The sequence below is a fragment of the Leptidea sinapis genome, chromosome 35 (genome assembly GCF_905404315.1).
Source record: "Leptidea sinapis chromosome 35, ilLepSina1.1, whole genome shotgun sequence".
In the NCBI taxonomy this organism is placed as follows: domain Eukaryota; kingdom Metazoa; phylum Arthropoda; class Insecta; order Lepidoptera; family Pieridae; genus Leptidea; species Leptidea sinapis.
In genome coordinates this window covers 8305052-8319826 of record NC_066299.1, presented here as the reverse complement: position 1 = coordinate 8319826, position 14775 = coordinate 8305052, and the positions used below count along the sequence as shown (strand labels likewise).

Here is a 14775-nt window from a genome sequence, read left to right as displayed (position 1 = left end):
TAAAAATTGGTAAGTAAGTACCTACTCATGAAAATTATATTTTGTTGTCGCGTCAAAATTAATTGTTCAACATGCCTACCGAGATATTATATTGTAGTATGCGAACAAGCCGTGGTTCGTAGACGTGACGGAATTTATAAGTCGGTTGCTATGGATTTCAAAAACACTTGGAAACCATGGTGGATTTGAGATTTCTTTCACGATGTAGTTCTGACATCTTTGTATTACTTATACTAATATTGGAGTGACTTGCCGAGCCCTACAGTTGAATTGAGTTGTAAGAGCAATTTGTTATAAAGAAATGTCTGAAATAATCTCCCAAAGTTGTCAATCAGGTACTTTTTTTATGGAATAGGAGGACAAACGAGCGTACGGGTCACCTGGTGTTAAGTGACAACGGCCGCCCACATTCTCTTGCAATACCAAAGGAATCACAGCGGCGTTGCCGGCCTTTAAGGAAGTAGTTGTAGTACGTGGAAGAAAGCTCTTTGAAAACCGCACTGTTGAGGACCGCCACACATCCAGATGGTGGGGATGATATCCTAACTTGTGGCGTGTCGTGCGAAGATGGAATTCGGTGGGAGGAATGCGCGGTAGGTAAAACAGCTCTTCGGAACACTCTCCATGATAAATGCGGTAGAAGACACATAATGAAGCGATGTCTCTACGTATCGCGATCCTATAAGTGATCCAACCGTTCACAGAGCACTGGGTCTTTCTGAGAGTTTTTTTTAGTAGTAAACACTCAAAATTGGGTCTTCTGGGAGTTAAATTGGTCATGGTTCAAGGTTCGATAGAAGATACAAGTTTTTCCCGGCACTGGGCGACAATTTCCCTAGAGAGACCTGCATAACAATGTATGTTGGAGGTGTCCAACATATCATTGATATGCAGAGGAAACAGTGTGGGAGATAGCACACAGCCTTGGGCCACTCCAGCGTTCACGGGCTTGGGATTCGAGCAATAACCATCGATAATGACCTGTATGCTGCTCCCAGTGAGGAAGCTGGAGGTCCACTTCCATAAGCTCTCGGGAAGCTTAAATGATGGAAGTTTTGGGAGAAGTGCCTTTTGCCATACACAATCAAAGGCCTTTGCTGTATCCAGGCTAACTGCCAGGCCTTCCCTTGATTATTCTACACATCTTACCTTACCTTACTAAATGACGAAGATAATGAATGAATGTACATCTTAGTGTATAACCTAATTTAATATCACAGAAAAATAAATACAAAGTAAATACCAATGTATATACAGTACTTTATTAATCCATTGATCAATAGAATTTTCTTCCATGATAATATTGTGGGTAATGTAACATTTACACAATATTTGTTCCAACTATTCAGAAAAATTGTCAATTTCCAATATCTACAGCTCAATAAATAGAAACTCAACTTTCTAATCTTAATCCACTAAAATAAATAATATACAAACTGCTCATTTACCAAATCTAAGATCACATTTATTATACTTATACAAAGCACCTAAATAATTATTTACAGTTATTCTGTGATCTATATTAAGTAGTATAAATTCTGATACTCTTATATGCCATGGAAGCAGACCTGAAGTTCGGCACAGTGGCCCAGTATATAAAACTAAATCAGGGTCAGGTATAGAAGGATAAACTAATTTTAACAAATTATCAAACTCTGTTGCTGTGAACTCATTTGAGGTGTCCACATACAAATCCTCTTTTTTTGAAATAATTTGTATACAATTTGCTATTCTCGGTCTGCCATCATTGTATGACAGTATGTTAATTACCACAGTATTTGACTGTGTGTGACCATTTGTATAACCATTTAGGTTTGGTTTATTTGACCACTTTATACAGCCAGGTATTCCCTTTTTATTTCGTTCCACTTGGTAGAACAACTTCTCCTCCATCTTTTTCAACTGTCCTGAAATAAAATGTTATTTGATAAAGTAAACAATATACATAGATGTATAATAATAATATCTAATATTGCATCATTTATAAAGCAATGTAACCATGCATAAATGATAAAACAATTGAATCTTAGTAACAATCACATTTCATGTGGTAATATCATATTTTAGGAGATTTTAGTCAACTACAATATTCACCTGTTTCATCATAAAAACTGACAAAAGGAATTCCAAAAGCTAGACTCCAAATAACAACCCTGGCCAGCTCCTCAATGGAGTGTTCATCAGTATTTGCAAAAAATACTAGATGCTTCAGTTCCTTTCTTATATTTGATGCATGCTCCAGAACAATTCGGACTTCGGTCTTTACGTCTTGTTCTCTATTAGAATAATTTAATTTAACACATAACCGGCGATAAATATTTTTAACAGCAACAAGTAAATTCACTACCAAATGAAGAAGAATAAATAAACACTGCCGAATAAGTCTAGATAACATTATGATTATTTATCAGTTCATATCATTATATTTTTACACTGGCATTTAATGTTAATATAAATAATTTATTTTTTAATTATTGCTTATTTCTTTACCATCTTCCACCTAGCACTTAATCTACCGCTTTTTGGAGTTCGGAGATAACCAATCACGAGCTCGTGAGTGTCAAAGCAAGGCTACCAATCTTTGACAACTTCTTTTGACTTAGAGAAAGAATGGCTAACAGCATCTATTTTAACTATTAATCATCATTATTATGATAACAATTAAATGACGGAAATAAATCGTAAAACACAATGTCAGATATTCAACATAGGATTGGAAATGTAAATGAATTAATTAATAGAATAATGAAATCCATGTACTGATAATTATTTATTTATTATAGGACAATAACCTAAGAAGGTAAGTAACAATAAGGTAAGTAAAAAGTAAATAAGTAAGTAAAGTAATCCCATTTATATCCCGATTATCTAACTTAATTAGGCTCTGAATATTCATATTTAATAAGCGTACTATAAATTAATAATATGACATCGTTTTCATATTCTTGTAATTGATCAACTAGTAGTAACTATCTTAATAAGGAATCTCTCTCTAATAGCAAATATTGTTTATACACTATTGACTTGCGAATAGAGTTAATAGTATTTGCTAATAGGTAGAAATTAGTTATAACGTTTTTAAATTATGGCTTGGCTCCAAACTCCAAATACGTTCTAATAATTGAAAAAATAACATTGATAACTGTAACTGCTTGTCTATGGATTTAAAATGAAGACTTGGCTGTATGGGCTTTTGAACCCTTTGCCTGTCCAGATGGACGAACGGAACCAAAAAAAATGTCTATGGCTTTTGAAAAATAAGCGCGGGAACTCTTGAATGCTTAGGACGGTCTTTTTAACTATAAAATTAAATATTTCTATTATATTGTTATTGTGTATAATCCTCATATTTTTGAAAAGTATCTAAGTATTTGTATATGTTTATCATTTAATTTGTTTAGTATAAGTAAAAGTCTATATAGTTAGTGATATAGGTTTCTGCTATGAGATGTCGAAAAGGCGGAAAAAAACCAAGCCGGAACGAGATAAAGGTGAGTCTATTCTAGATTCCACCTCTGAAAGTAGCGAATACTCAAATTCACGTACAGTATTGGAAGACCACGAGGACTTTTATTTGCCATATAGGGTGGCCGACTATTGTCGCCGACTATTGTCGCCGATATCCGGAAGACGCAGGTGCCGGTCATGAATTTATAGTCTTCATAGAGAGTGCCACAGCCACTTGGTAGTCGTGACATGCTAACTCTTAGTAGCTGCTTATGGCGCTTCATTGAAGGCATTAAATATCTTAAGAAACTTAACAAATATAAGATAGGAGTAGTGTTTGAACGACTCAATTTGGCTAATACATTCCTAGACAACACGACATTTTTAAGGGAACAAAATATTAAGGCGTCCATCCCAGCTGGTGCCACTGAATTCTCTGGAGTGATTTCCTCCGTACCTATTGATATGTCCAACAAAAAATTTTCAAATCTTTGTCAAGTACAAAAAAAAATATTTCTGTTCGGCGTATAATGAAAAAAAAACAAATCCGATAATGGTTTTATATTACAACCTACACAGGCAGTCATTATTACCTTTGCGTCATCTACTTCACTCCCAGATTACGTTCACTTAAGGATGTGGCGTCTACCAGTGCGACCTTATGTGCCGCCAGTTAAGCAGTGTTTCCGATGCCTTAGGTTTGACCACCTGGCTAAATTCTGTAAGAATGCTCAGCGTTGCTCAATCTGCATAGAAAATCATTCATATAAAGAATGTACTATACCTATTGACAAAGCAGTATGTGTTCACTGTAAAGGTAACCTTGCAGTATCAGGTCAATGCCCTAAAAACAAAAAAAGATATTGGATAGTAAAAATAAAAGTAAAACACCATTATCAGATTTATTTAAATATCCAACAAACTTTCCATCACTCAATAAGACAGATAACACACAAGACATCATTAATTTAATTTTATCCAATCCAGCAGCAATGAACCTAATCAATCAACCAATAATTAAAGTCATTACACTAAATAAAACACAGAATCAAAGCATTAGCTCACACGCAATTAGTTCAGCTATTAAAGATACCATACAAATTAAAAATAAAACGTCATTCAACTGTCACAAACTTAACATAGTACAGTGGAATGCTCAAAGTCTGTTGAGTAACAGACTTGACCTTCAAAACCTACTTTATGAGCCGGACATACACATAGCACTTATATCAGAAACTTGGCTTAAACCAAATATACAGTTTTCTATCAGAGGTTATACAATAATAAGAAATGATTGCGGTAATGATCACAATGGTGTAGCAATTTTTGTTAGAAATGGCATTTATTTTCAAAAGTTAGAAACATTTTCTGATAACTCCTTGCAAAATGTAGCAATCAAAATTAAATACAAACAAAAAGACATCTCAATTATTAGCTTTTATAGTCCTGGCAACAGTGTACCTAACTTTGACAAATCTAAATTTAATAGACTGTTGCATAGTATTCCAAAACCACTAATAATTGCTGGTGATTTTAATGCTCACCATACCATTTGGGGTTGTAATAGAACCAATTCTAGAGGTAGAGACATCATGGATGTAATGGACGATAATGACTTAATGCTCTTAAATAATGATCAACCAACTACAGTGGGTACTAATTCTTGGAGATCAAATGGACTAGATCTAACAATAGTATCATCTTCATTATTCCTGTGCTGTGCATGGCAAGTTCATCAGGACTTTTTGGGCATCTATCACCTGCTTACAATCACAAAATTTTCCATGGTAGTGTCGGAAACTGAATCTTCTTCAATTCCATCCAACATTCCTCCACACAGTAATCTGAAAATAGTAAATTGGGACCAATATGAGAACTTAGTAAATACTACCACTGTAACAATATCACTCATCTACCTAAAAGAAAGCGACAACTTCCCTGGTGGAATGGGCAATGTACTAAATTGGTAGAAGAATGCAAGCAGGCTTATCTGTTATTCAAATCAAATTGCAATATCCAAAACTACATTCATTTTAAGCAAGCTCGAGCAAAGAAAAAACGTATATTAAGACTTGAACGTCGTAAATCCTGGACAGATTTTTGCTCCACCATAAATAGGTTAACGCCAATGAAACAGATTTGGACAAAAATGAGGAAATTTAAGTACTTATATCCTAATAATAATTTTTTCTCTAGCAATAATTGGATATACAACTTTTTACACAAATATACTCCAGATACAGTACCAAATTTGACAAATATTCACAATAATCATCCTTTAAATAGCACCAACTCTTTTATGATTGCCCCTTTTACTATTGAAGAATTAAAAGCTAGGTCTATCATCAAGAAAGGACTCTGCATGCGATTTGGATTGGCTCTCCTATAAAATGTTTAAACTCCTAAACTCTTTTAACTTGAATAAGTTTCTAAAAATATTAAATCTCCTATGGAAGAACTCGACTATTCCAGAAGAATGGAAAATAGACTGTCTAATTCCAATTTTAAAGCATGGGAAAGATTCTAGTTCAGCTGATTCATATCGTCCTATCACACTAAGCTCGTGTGTTGGTAAAATTTTTGAACAATTAATAAAACAGAGATTAATATTTTATATTGAAAGTAACAACCTCTTACCTAATAATCAATTTGGATTTCGATGCGGTCGTTCTGCTTGTGAGAGTCTACGGCATTTATGTCTTGACATCCATAGTGCCCAGATTGACAATAAGATATTGGCTGGTGTTTTTTTGGATGTTGTAGGAGCATTTAATAATGTTGATTTAGAACAATTGTCGTCCATTCTTCTATCCTTAAATGTCCCTGAAAAAATAGTTAGTTGGATATTCAATTTCTTGCATAGTCGTAAACAGGTCCTCAACGTAAGTCAACAGGTCCTCGATATTCATATAGAGGCGTATCGCAGGGCGGAATTTGAGTCCATTGCTCTATATAATCTACATAAATCAAATAAATATTGTCTTGGGTAATAGAGTTTCTAACCTCCAATTTGCTGATGATCTAGTAGTGTATAGTTCAGGACTTAATTTATCAAATGTTGTGTTAGATCTTAATGTAGCACTCAAAAAATTGGAGCTTTATTTTCAATATCTAAGTCTTGAGGTCAGTATTGACAAAAGAAAAGTAGTAATATTTTCAAAGCATTCTATAAGAATAAGAGATGCAAAAATATATTATGGTACTCAAATTTGGAAACTACTGGAAATTTTAATAGATAATTCAATAAAGTTTTTAGGAGTTACAATTTTAAGTAATTTTAGATGGCACAAATATGTCGAAATATTAGAAAATCGAGTATTAAGAGAGTTTGTTAAAAGAGAAAAAATACTTACACAGAAAATTTTACACCACAATTAGTCGGTTACGTCTGGGACATTCTCGTAGTGGTGCTCATTTATGTAGGATCGATGTTTTAGATTCTCCAGCTTGTCAATTCTGAAATTTATCCATCCAAACTCTTGATCACATTTTCTTTGACTGTCCCCAATATAATCTTCAAAGATTTACATTGATAGACTGCCTCTTCGATATTTATAAGAATGCTAAAGACATCCCGCGCTCACTTCAGCAGTTATTGAAAACTTATGACTGCTTCGTACCGCTTTACAAATTTATAGTTTCAACGGTAGGCGAAATTTGAAAATACGGCTTGGCTTTTGACACAATCCCTTACACAGACTTAAAACATATTCGTCCATAAATTATTATGGACTTGTGTTTATAATGTATAAATGTAAATATTATATTTGTAGTTATACCTTAAATTAGTTTCATATTATCTTATAATTATATTCATCATTATTACTTATAATTCATGTATAATATATTTCTTATAACGTATATGAGATTTATATTTTAGAGACTGAGCGTTTGACGATTAAATTAAACAACTGCTTGACTGTGAGAAATATGTGGAAGATATGATTTATTTGAAAGTTACATGATATATATACAAAATTCTTAAAACTAGTTACCCAATTACAATTGTTACTTAAAAAATATTTACAAGTTCAGAAAATACACACCAATACTAAAGCTTACATTTTAACCAATAGTAAAACGTTTCATTCAATGAGAATTGAGAATAATATTATGTGTTCTATCTCACTCTATAACTAATGCTATCGCAGTAAGCCGGCCAGCGAACGCGGTTTGTGTAAACTCGCGTCGAACCTCGATCATACGATGTCAATGAGCATTCAGCACCTACTCTGTCGCTCATTGATTAAAATTGCATGAATAGCGATCGACCCCCGAGTCCCGACGCGCCAGTCGAGAACGCTCGACCTTGCTGTGCGGTTGTGTAACGCGGAGCATATGCACAGTCATATGACTGATCACGTGAGTATATCTGCGGTCGTCGAGAGAACGTACGATGAGATGACTAGATGTACAGCATTATGAAATGGTTCTTAACAGAGCTAATATTACGTTATATAAAATAAAATGTTCTTTTCAGAACGAATCTTTCGGCATACGCTTATTACAGTTATTATGCACGATTACTATTTCTACGATCTATAATGCTACGAAGGTATTACGTGACACGTTAGATATTAGACATTTGTATTAATTGATATTATTGGTTGTAGGTACAGAGCTACAATATCATAAAAGTTTATTATTAAACCGCGGGCTAAGCTTGATCTTCATTGGAACAAGAATATTATCAATAAAAGACTTGGTTTCGGCCTTTCATGCGAACCTATATGTATATGAAGAAAATGAATTTTTAAGTAATTTTAGATGGCACAAATATGTCGAAATATTAGAAAATCGAGTATTAAAGGCCTGCAATATTCTGAAATCATTAGCTGGTACATATTGCGGTGCAACCCACGCATCTTGCTAGCACTACATAAGTCATTAGTCCGTAGCCATTTTGAGTATGCCTTCTTTTGTTATGGTGGAGTAATTACATTAGTGAATAAATTAGAAAAAATACAGAATAAATGCTTAAGGATCATAACAGGCGCTTTTAGGTCTACTCCGATTATATCATTACAAGTAGAATGTAATATTCCCCCACTAGCTCTTAGATTCAAATATCTACAAGCAAAATTCTTTCTCAAATTAACTTCTATTAATAATCATCCACTCCTATTAAAGATACAGGACTATATTAACCGAACTGACAATAATTCCTACTATCAAGTAGAAGGCATCTGATTTGTTACATTTTTCTTGTCATCATAATCTATTTTCTAGTATTCTTTGGCCATGTTATTTAAATTCTTATAATTAAAAATATACACCTATTAAAATAATTATTAATGAATCAATAAAATATAAGGAAGATGTATATAGTATGCTGTCAGAGTGACAAAATTATAACCAACTTTATACTGATGGATCTAAAAGTAATACTGCTGTCTCTATGGCAGTTTATGACATACAACTGCGGAGTGGGTTTGGTCATAGGTTAAATACCTTGGCTAGTATATACACAGCAGAATCTGCTGCCATGTATGCTGCTCTAGAATATATTGGAGAACAGTCATAATAATTGGATCGTTATAACAGATAGCATGAGTGTTTTAAAAGCTTTACAATATCCTAAATGTAATGTTACAACTAATTTCATCATTTACAATATTAGAGACAAATATCAATGCTTATCCCTAACAAAAGATATTGTTTTACTCTGGACTCCTTCACAGATAGGCGTGGAAGGAAATGAACAAGCTGATTATCTTGCTAAATCTATTGTGAATAGTAATCAGATACATACTGCTTTGAACATTCCCATACCAGACACAGATGCACTGTCTCATTTTAAAGATACATTCTTGCAAGACTTTCAGAATTATTGGCAACAAGTTGTTCAAACAAAGGGCAAATGGTTAGCCGACATTAAAAACAAAATCTCTCCTCCCTGGTTTGTTAAAAAGAAAAAATACTTACACAGAAAATTTTACACCACAATTAGTCGGTTACGTCTGGGACATTCTCGTAGTGGTGCTCATTTATGTAGGATCGATGTTTTAGATTCTCCAGCTTGTCAATTCTGAAATTTATCCATCCAAACTCTTGATCACATTTTCTTTGACTGTCCCCAATATAATCTTCAAAGATTTACATTGATAGACTGCCTCTTCGATATTTATAAGAATGCTGAAGACATCCCGCGCTCACTTCAGCAGTTATTGAAAACTTATGACTGCTTCGTACCGCTTTACAAATTTATAGTTTCAACGGTAGGCGAAATTTGAAAATACGGCTTGGCTTTTGACACAATCCCTTACACAGACTTAAAACATATTCGTCCATAAATTATTATGGACTTGTGTTTATAATGTATAAATGTAAATATTATATTTGTAGTTATACCTTAAATTAGTTTCATATTATCTTATAATTATATTCATCATTATTACTCATAATTCATGTATAATATATTTCTTATAACGTATATGAGATTTATATTTTAGAGACTGAGCGTTTGACGATTAAATTAAACAACTGCTTGACTGTGAGAAATATGTGGAAGATATGATTTATTTGAAAGTTACATGATATATATATACAAAATTCTTAAAACTAGTTACCCAATTACAATTGTTACTTAAAAAATATTTACAAGTTCAGAAAATACACACCAATACTAAAGCTTACATTTTAACCAATAGTAAAACGTTTCATTCAATGAGAATTGAGAATAATATTATGTGTTCTATCTCACTCTATAACTAATGCTATCGCAGTAAGCCGGCCAGCGAACGCGGTTTGTGTAAACTCGCGTCGAACCTCGATCATACGATGTCAATGAGCATTCAGCACCTACTCTGTCGCTCATTGATTAAAATTGCATGAATAGCGATCGACCCCCGAGTCCCGACGCGCCAGTCGAGAACGCTCGACCTTGCTGTGCGGTTGTGTAACGCGGAGCATATGCACAGTCATATGACTGATCACGTGAGTATATCTGCGGTCGTCGAGAGAACGTACGATGAGATGACTAGATGTACAGCATTATGAAATGGTTCTTAACAGAGCTAATATTACGTTATATAAAATAAAATGTTCTTTTCAGAACGAATCTTTCGGCATACGCTTATTACAGTTATTATGCACGATTACTATTTCTACGATCTATAATGCTACGAAGGTATTACGTGACACGTTAGATATTAGACATTTGTAGTAATTGATATTATTGGTTGTAGGTACAGCTACAATATCATAAAAGTTTATTATTAAACCGCGGGTTAAGCTTGATCTTCATTGGAACAAGAATATTATCAATAAAAGACTTGGTTTCGGCCTTTCATACGAACCTATATGTATATGAAGAAAATGAATCATGAAGAACACGAAATACTACTTTTATGTGAAATTGTACTATTTATGTTTGAAGATGAAGATGATATAAAGACTTGCTTAACTTTGAACAAGCTGTGTAACGTGAAGTATAGAAAAATAAAATTGAAGACTTGGGGCTGTATGGGCTTTTGACCCCTTTGCCTGTATAGAAGGAAGAACAGAACCAAAAAAAAAAAAATGTCTATGGATTTGTCAGTGAATCGCTTCCGCGCTCCATTTTTGTTTCTTTCACTTGTCAGACTTGGATGATAGGTTAGTTCTTAGAAGAAATCATATTTTTTAGATTTATTATGAATATTTTCATCTTGCAGTGGATAAAATGCATATTTTGCATTGAATTTTCTTTGTGTTATGTAAAATTTATATTGTGACGTGATATTTCGTATTCGAAAATGTGACCACGCCGTCATGTTGTTTAATTTTTCCAGAAACATTCAAGATGCAATTACACGTACGAGGACAGTCAACGCACGTTCTTGATGTGAACGGAGAGGAGTCCATTGCACAAATTAAGGTAAGCTGTACAAATATATTATTCCTTCAAATATAGGTATACTTAACCTTGTATTTCGTGATAACGTCATTTAATTACAAACATCATTTTAGGATCGTCTTCGTTCTCTTACTGGTGTTGGTGAGGAGGACTTAACACTGTCATTATGTGGTGCACCACTCGAGGATGGCATTCTTGTGTCTGAGCTTACATCCACAGAACTAGACCTTACAGTTCCACTGCTTGGTGGTAAAGTACACGGATCCTTAGCCCGAGCTGGTAAGTCGCTGGATTATTACACTCATAGTAGATATTATAGTCATAAACAAAATTGTTTGCTATTGATTACTTTCATGACTACATTTGGGTTGCCTACAGGTTTTTTAGAAAAAGTAGTTTATCAAAACTTATATGTGGGCTGGTATGTGCCAAAAAAGTCATTATGTAAATTTAGCATACTTAAAATTTTAGTGTATACAACACTGTAGTTGAATTTATAAGTTTACCTACAATAAAAATCAAGTAGGTACAACACTGTTTTAGAGTGGGATTGTCAGCCCTACTCTTAACTTACCTGAAATAACAAAAACAAATAATTTTACTCAAAATTAATGATACCTTATAAAAATTTTTAGGTAAAGTTAAAGGACAAACACCCAAAGTAGAAAAACAACAGAAGAAGAAGAAGAAGACTGGTCGTGCCAAGCGCAGGATTCAGTACAACAGAAGGTAATATCATAAATGAAATAGCTCCCTAGTGCATGTTAGTGACCACAACAGACCATACATACGTTAGAGCTGGTTGAGTTGATTTAATTATTACAAAAGAATAATATATATCAGTTGAAGTTTTGGAACCATGTACAACATGGAGCTCTGAAAAGGTTAATTTCTTCACATTGCATAATATAGGCAAAGACATTGTCCATCTATTAACATGTCTTTGACTTGATTATTGCTGCACTTCACACTGTTAATACTAAATAACTCACACCACCAAGATCTCTTTGTGTAGCTTTTTCAGTTTGATGTTACCATAGGCATCTTATAGGTATGTACATTACATGCACCATAAAGGCAGATAACACTTGTGGTACCTCTTATGCTGCAGAGAACAATAATAGTGATCACTTCCTATCAGGTGTCTCACAATATACTCATTGTGCTAGTCTGGAAGCTGAAAGAACAGAGGATATAATACCTGGTCACATTATCTCTGAATCTGTCGCATTAATGATGTCACATTGTTACTTAAATAAACTATTATTAGTTTTTTCTGTATTGTTTATTGTAAAGGTGTTGTGATGCTGATTATTATTATATTGATTAAAAAACCAAAAAAAGTATCTGGGTTCAGTACAAAAAGTATCTATTTTTCTGACAGAACTATTATAGTGACATAGAACTACAATTACACTGAAAACTTTAAAAGCAAAGCATTGATGACATGTACTTACAGTATTGAAACTGCAAACCATACTGATGCAAGAAGTGGTCTTCATATTCCAGCAACATCCAGAGATAATGTAGCCATGTACAGTCAGATGTGTCAGTCAAAATGTGAAATGTCACATATCTATAGGATATTTTGGACCAACTCCAGCTCTTTATGGAGTTGTGGATAAATATAGACTACTATATTAAAAAATACCACCAATGTTTGAGTTTCTTTTACTAAAAAGAAACTCAAACATTGGTGGTAAGACAAAAGTGAGCCATCAATTTAACATTACTTGAAAAGCAAAAAAAGGAATTACATTGTTATAAACCTTTAAGTTAAATCATGGCTGAATAAAGGTAAACTAACATTACTGTTGTTGTTTCAGATTTGTAAATGTGGTGCAGACCTTTGGCCGCAGACGTGGTCCCAACTCTAATTCGTAATTGATAAGTTGTAATGAAATGCTAATAAATATCAATTAGCACCAATTTTTGTGTTTTATTTCCAACAATAAATAATAGTTTAAAAAAACTAAAAAACACACTTTATATAAAATTCAACTAAAAAATTGAAAATAGTGTAAAACAATATATTTCATTATAAAAAAGTGTGGGGTGTAGAAAAATTAGTATTTTAATATCTTAAAAAGCACTTTTTTAAACACTATTTACAATTTACATTTATTAAAATTTATTTTCTATTCTTTAGTCGAATTTTATATAAAGCGTGTTTTTTAGTTTTTTTTAATATTATTTTTCATTTTTTAGTTATTTTTTTTTAGATTGAATGAAGGCATTTTAATATTTGCAAATAAAAATATTTTAGTTATATTGAAACATCACTTTGTTCATTTAGACGGAGATCACCGATCTAGCTCATAATAATTCGCTCAGTTAAATCACGCTGCATGTACAATGGAAACAGATAACTTAACACATTCAATGCCACCACGATTTTCTAATACTTCCCAGCGATGCCGCCCTATAAAAAACGCAAACATGCTAGGTGTGCTCGCGGCACTGCAGGATGGAATTACGTAGCACGCTAGGCGTGTTCACCGGCACTGTTAAGAGGTAAAATCAAAGAAAGCGTTATTTCGGCTTCAACCGTGTTTATTGATCAGTCTTTCTCGAGTTACTGAAGAGATATTTTGTTTTTAGCAGTGTTTGTGCTTTTGAAAGTTAAATTATGGCAGTTAGTAGATTCCAAGGTAAGTATTTATCGTAATTTGATCAGTGAATTTCAACCTTTGGTTACTTATTTATGATTTTTTAGGGAAAACTGAGCTCGTCGTAAAAACAATCACAAAAGTAACACTAGTCGGGGTCTTTGCAAGAGTAATCACAAGGTCCAATAACACAAGCGGGGGTCTATGCAAGAGAAATCACAAGGTCCAATAACACTAGCCGGGGTCTTTGCAAAAGCAATCACAGGGTCCAATAACACAAGCCGGGGTCTTCGTAAGTATAAACGTAAATCCAGTGAAAGGAAGAGATCGTAGGAAACATCCGATGTCGAACACTTCGAACACTGATGTAAGGAGCTATACTAATGTTAAAGACTTGCTGCCCGTGGTGCAATAAAACGTGGGAATAGGACGCCGCCTGTTGCGCTCTCTGTTACAGACCTTACGGCAGGCATGGTAACGTCCCAAAGTGCGGCTCACCTAATCTTTTTATGACACTCTGGTTTGTTTTATTACCAAAAAAATAATTGGCAAGCAACTGAAGTAAATGGTATTCCTACTAGGGACTTTATTTATAAACGATCGCCAAACGTATCTAATATTAGCAGTGCCCCGCGGTTTTACCCACGTCTTACGGGAACCATTTACTTTTTAGGGATAAAAAGTAGCCTATAGCCTTCCTCAATAAATGTGCTATCAAACACCGAAAGATTTTTTCAAATGGGCCCAGTTATTCCTGAGATTAGCGCGTTCAACCAAACAAACAAACTCTTCAGCTTTATAACATTGGAATAGATCCTGGGCAGGGTTTTGTCTTCTTCCGATGAATGAAAAGATATTGCTGAAAGAGAGAGAAGGAAACAG

The 14775-nt window shown here is 33.8% G+C and overlaps 2 protein-coding genes and 1 long non-coding RNA gene across 3 annotated transcripts; 1 reads left to right on the top strand and 2 right to left on the bottom strand.

The window, feature by feature from the left end:
- Positions 1 to 1240: 1240 nt before the first annotated feature.
- On the bottom strand, positions 1241 to 2573 carry LOC126975250 (dehydrodolichyl diphosphate synthase complex subunit nus1). Its single transcript, XM_050823055.1, has 2 exons — positions 2095 to 2573; positions 1241 to 1907 (listed from the first exon to the last, which is right to left on the bottom strand). Exons 1-2 carry the CDS (start codon positions 2393 to 2395, stop codon positions 1441 to 1443), a joined length of 768 nt encoding a protein of 255 aa, XP_050679012.1. The 5' UTR covers positions 2396 to 2573; the 3' UTR covers positions 1241 to 1440.
- Positions 2574 to 5212: 2639 nt separating this feature from the next.
- On the bottom strand, positions 5213 to 6965 carry LOC126975287 (uncharacterized). Its single transcript, XR_007731677.1, has 3 exons — positions 6801 to 6965; positions 6085 to 6270; positions 5213 to 5291 (listed from the first exon to the last, which is right to left on the bottom strand). It is a non-coding gene; the product is annotated as an uncharacterized LOC126975287 (long non-coding RNA).
- A 3998-nt stretch (positions 6966 to 10963) lies between these two features.
- On the top strand, positions 10964 to 13213 carry LOC126975276 (FAU ubiquitin-like and ribosomal protein S30). The gene is given in 6 exon segments (XM_050823088.1): positions 10964 to 11043; positions 11220 to 11305; positions 11398 to 11563; positions 11920 to 11963; positions 11965 to 12013; positions 13111 to 13213. Coding segments are annotated over 6 exon segments (360 nt in total). The 5' UTR covers positions 10964 to 11036; the 3' UTR covers positions 13119 to 13213.
- Positions 13214 to 14775: the final 1562 nt, after the last annotated feature.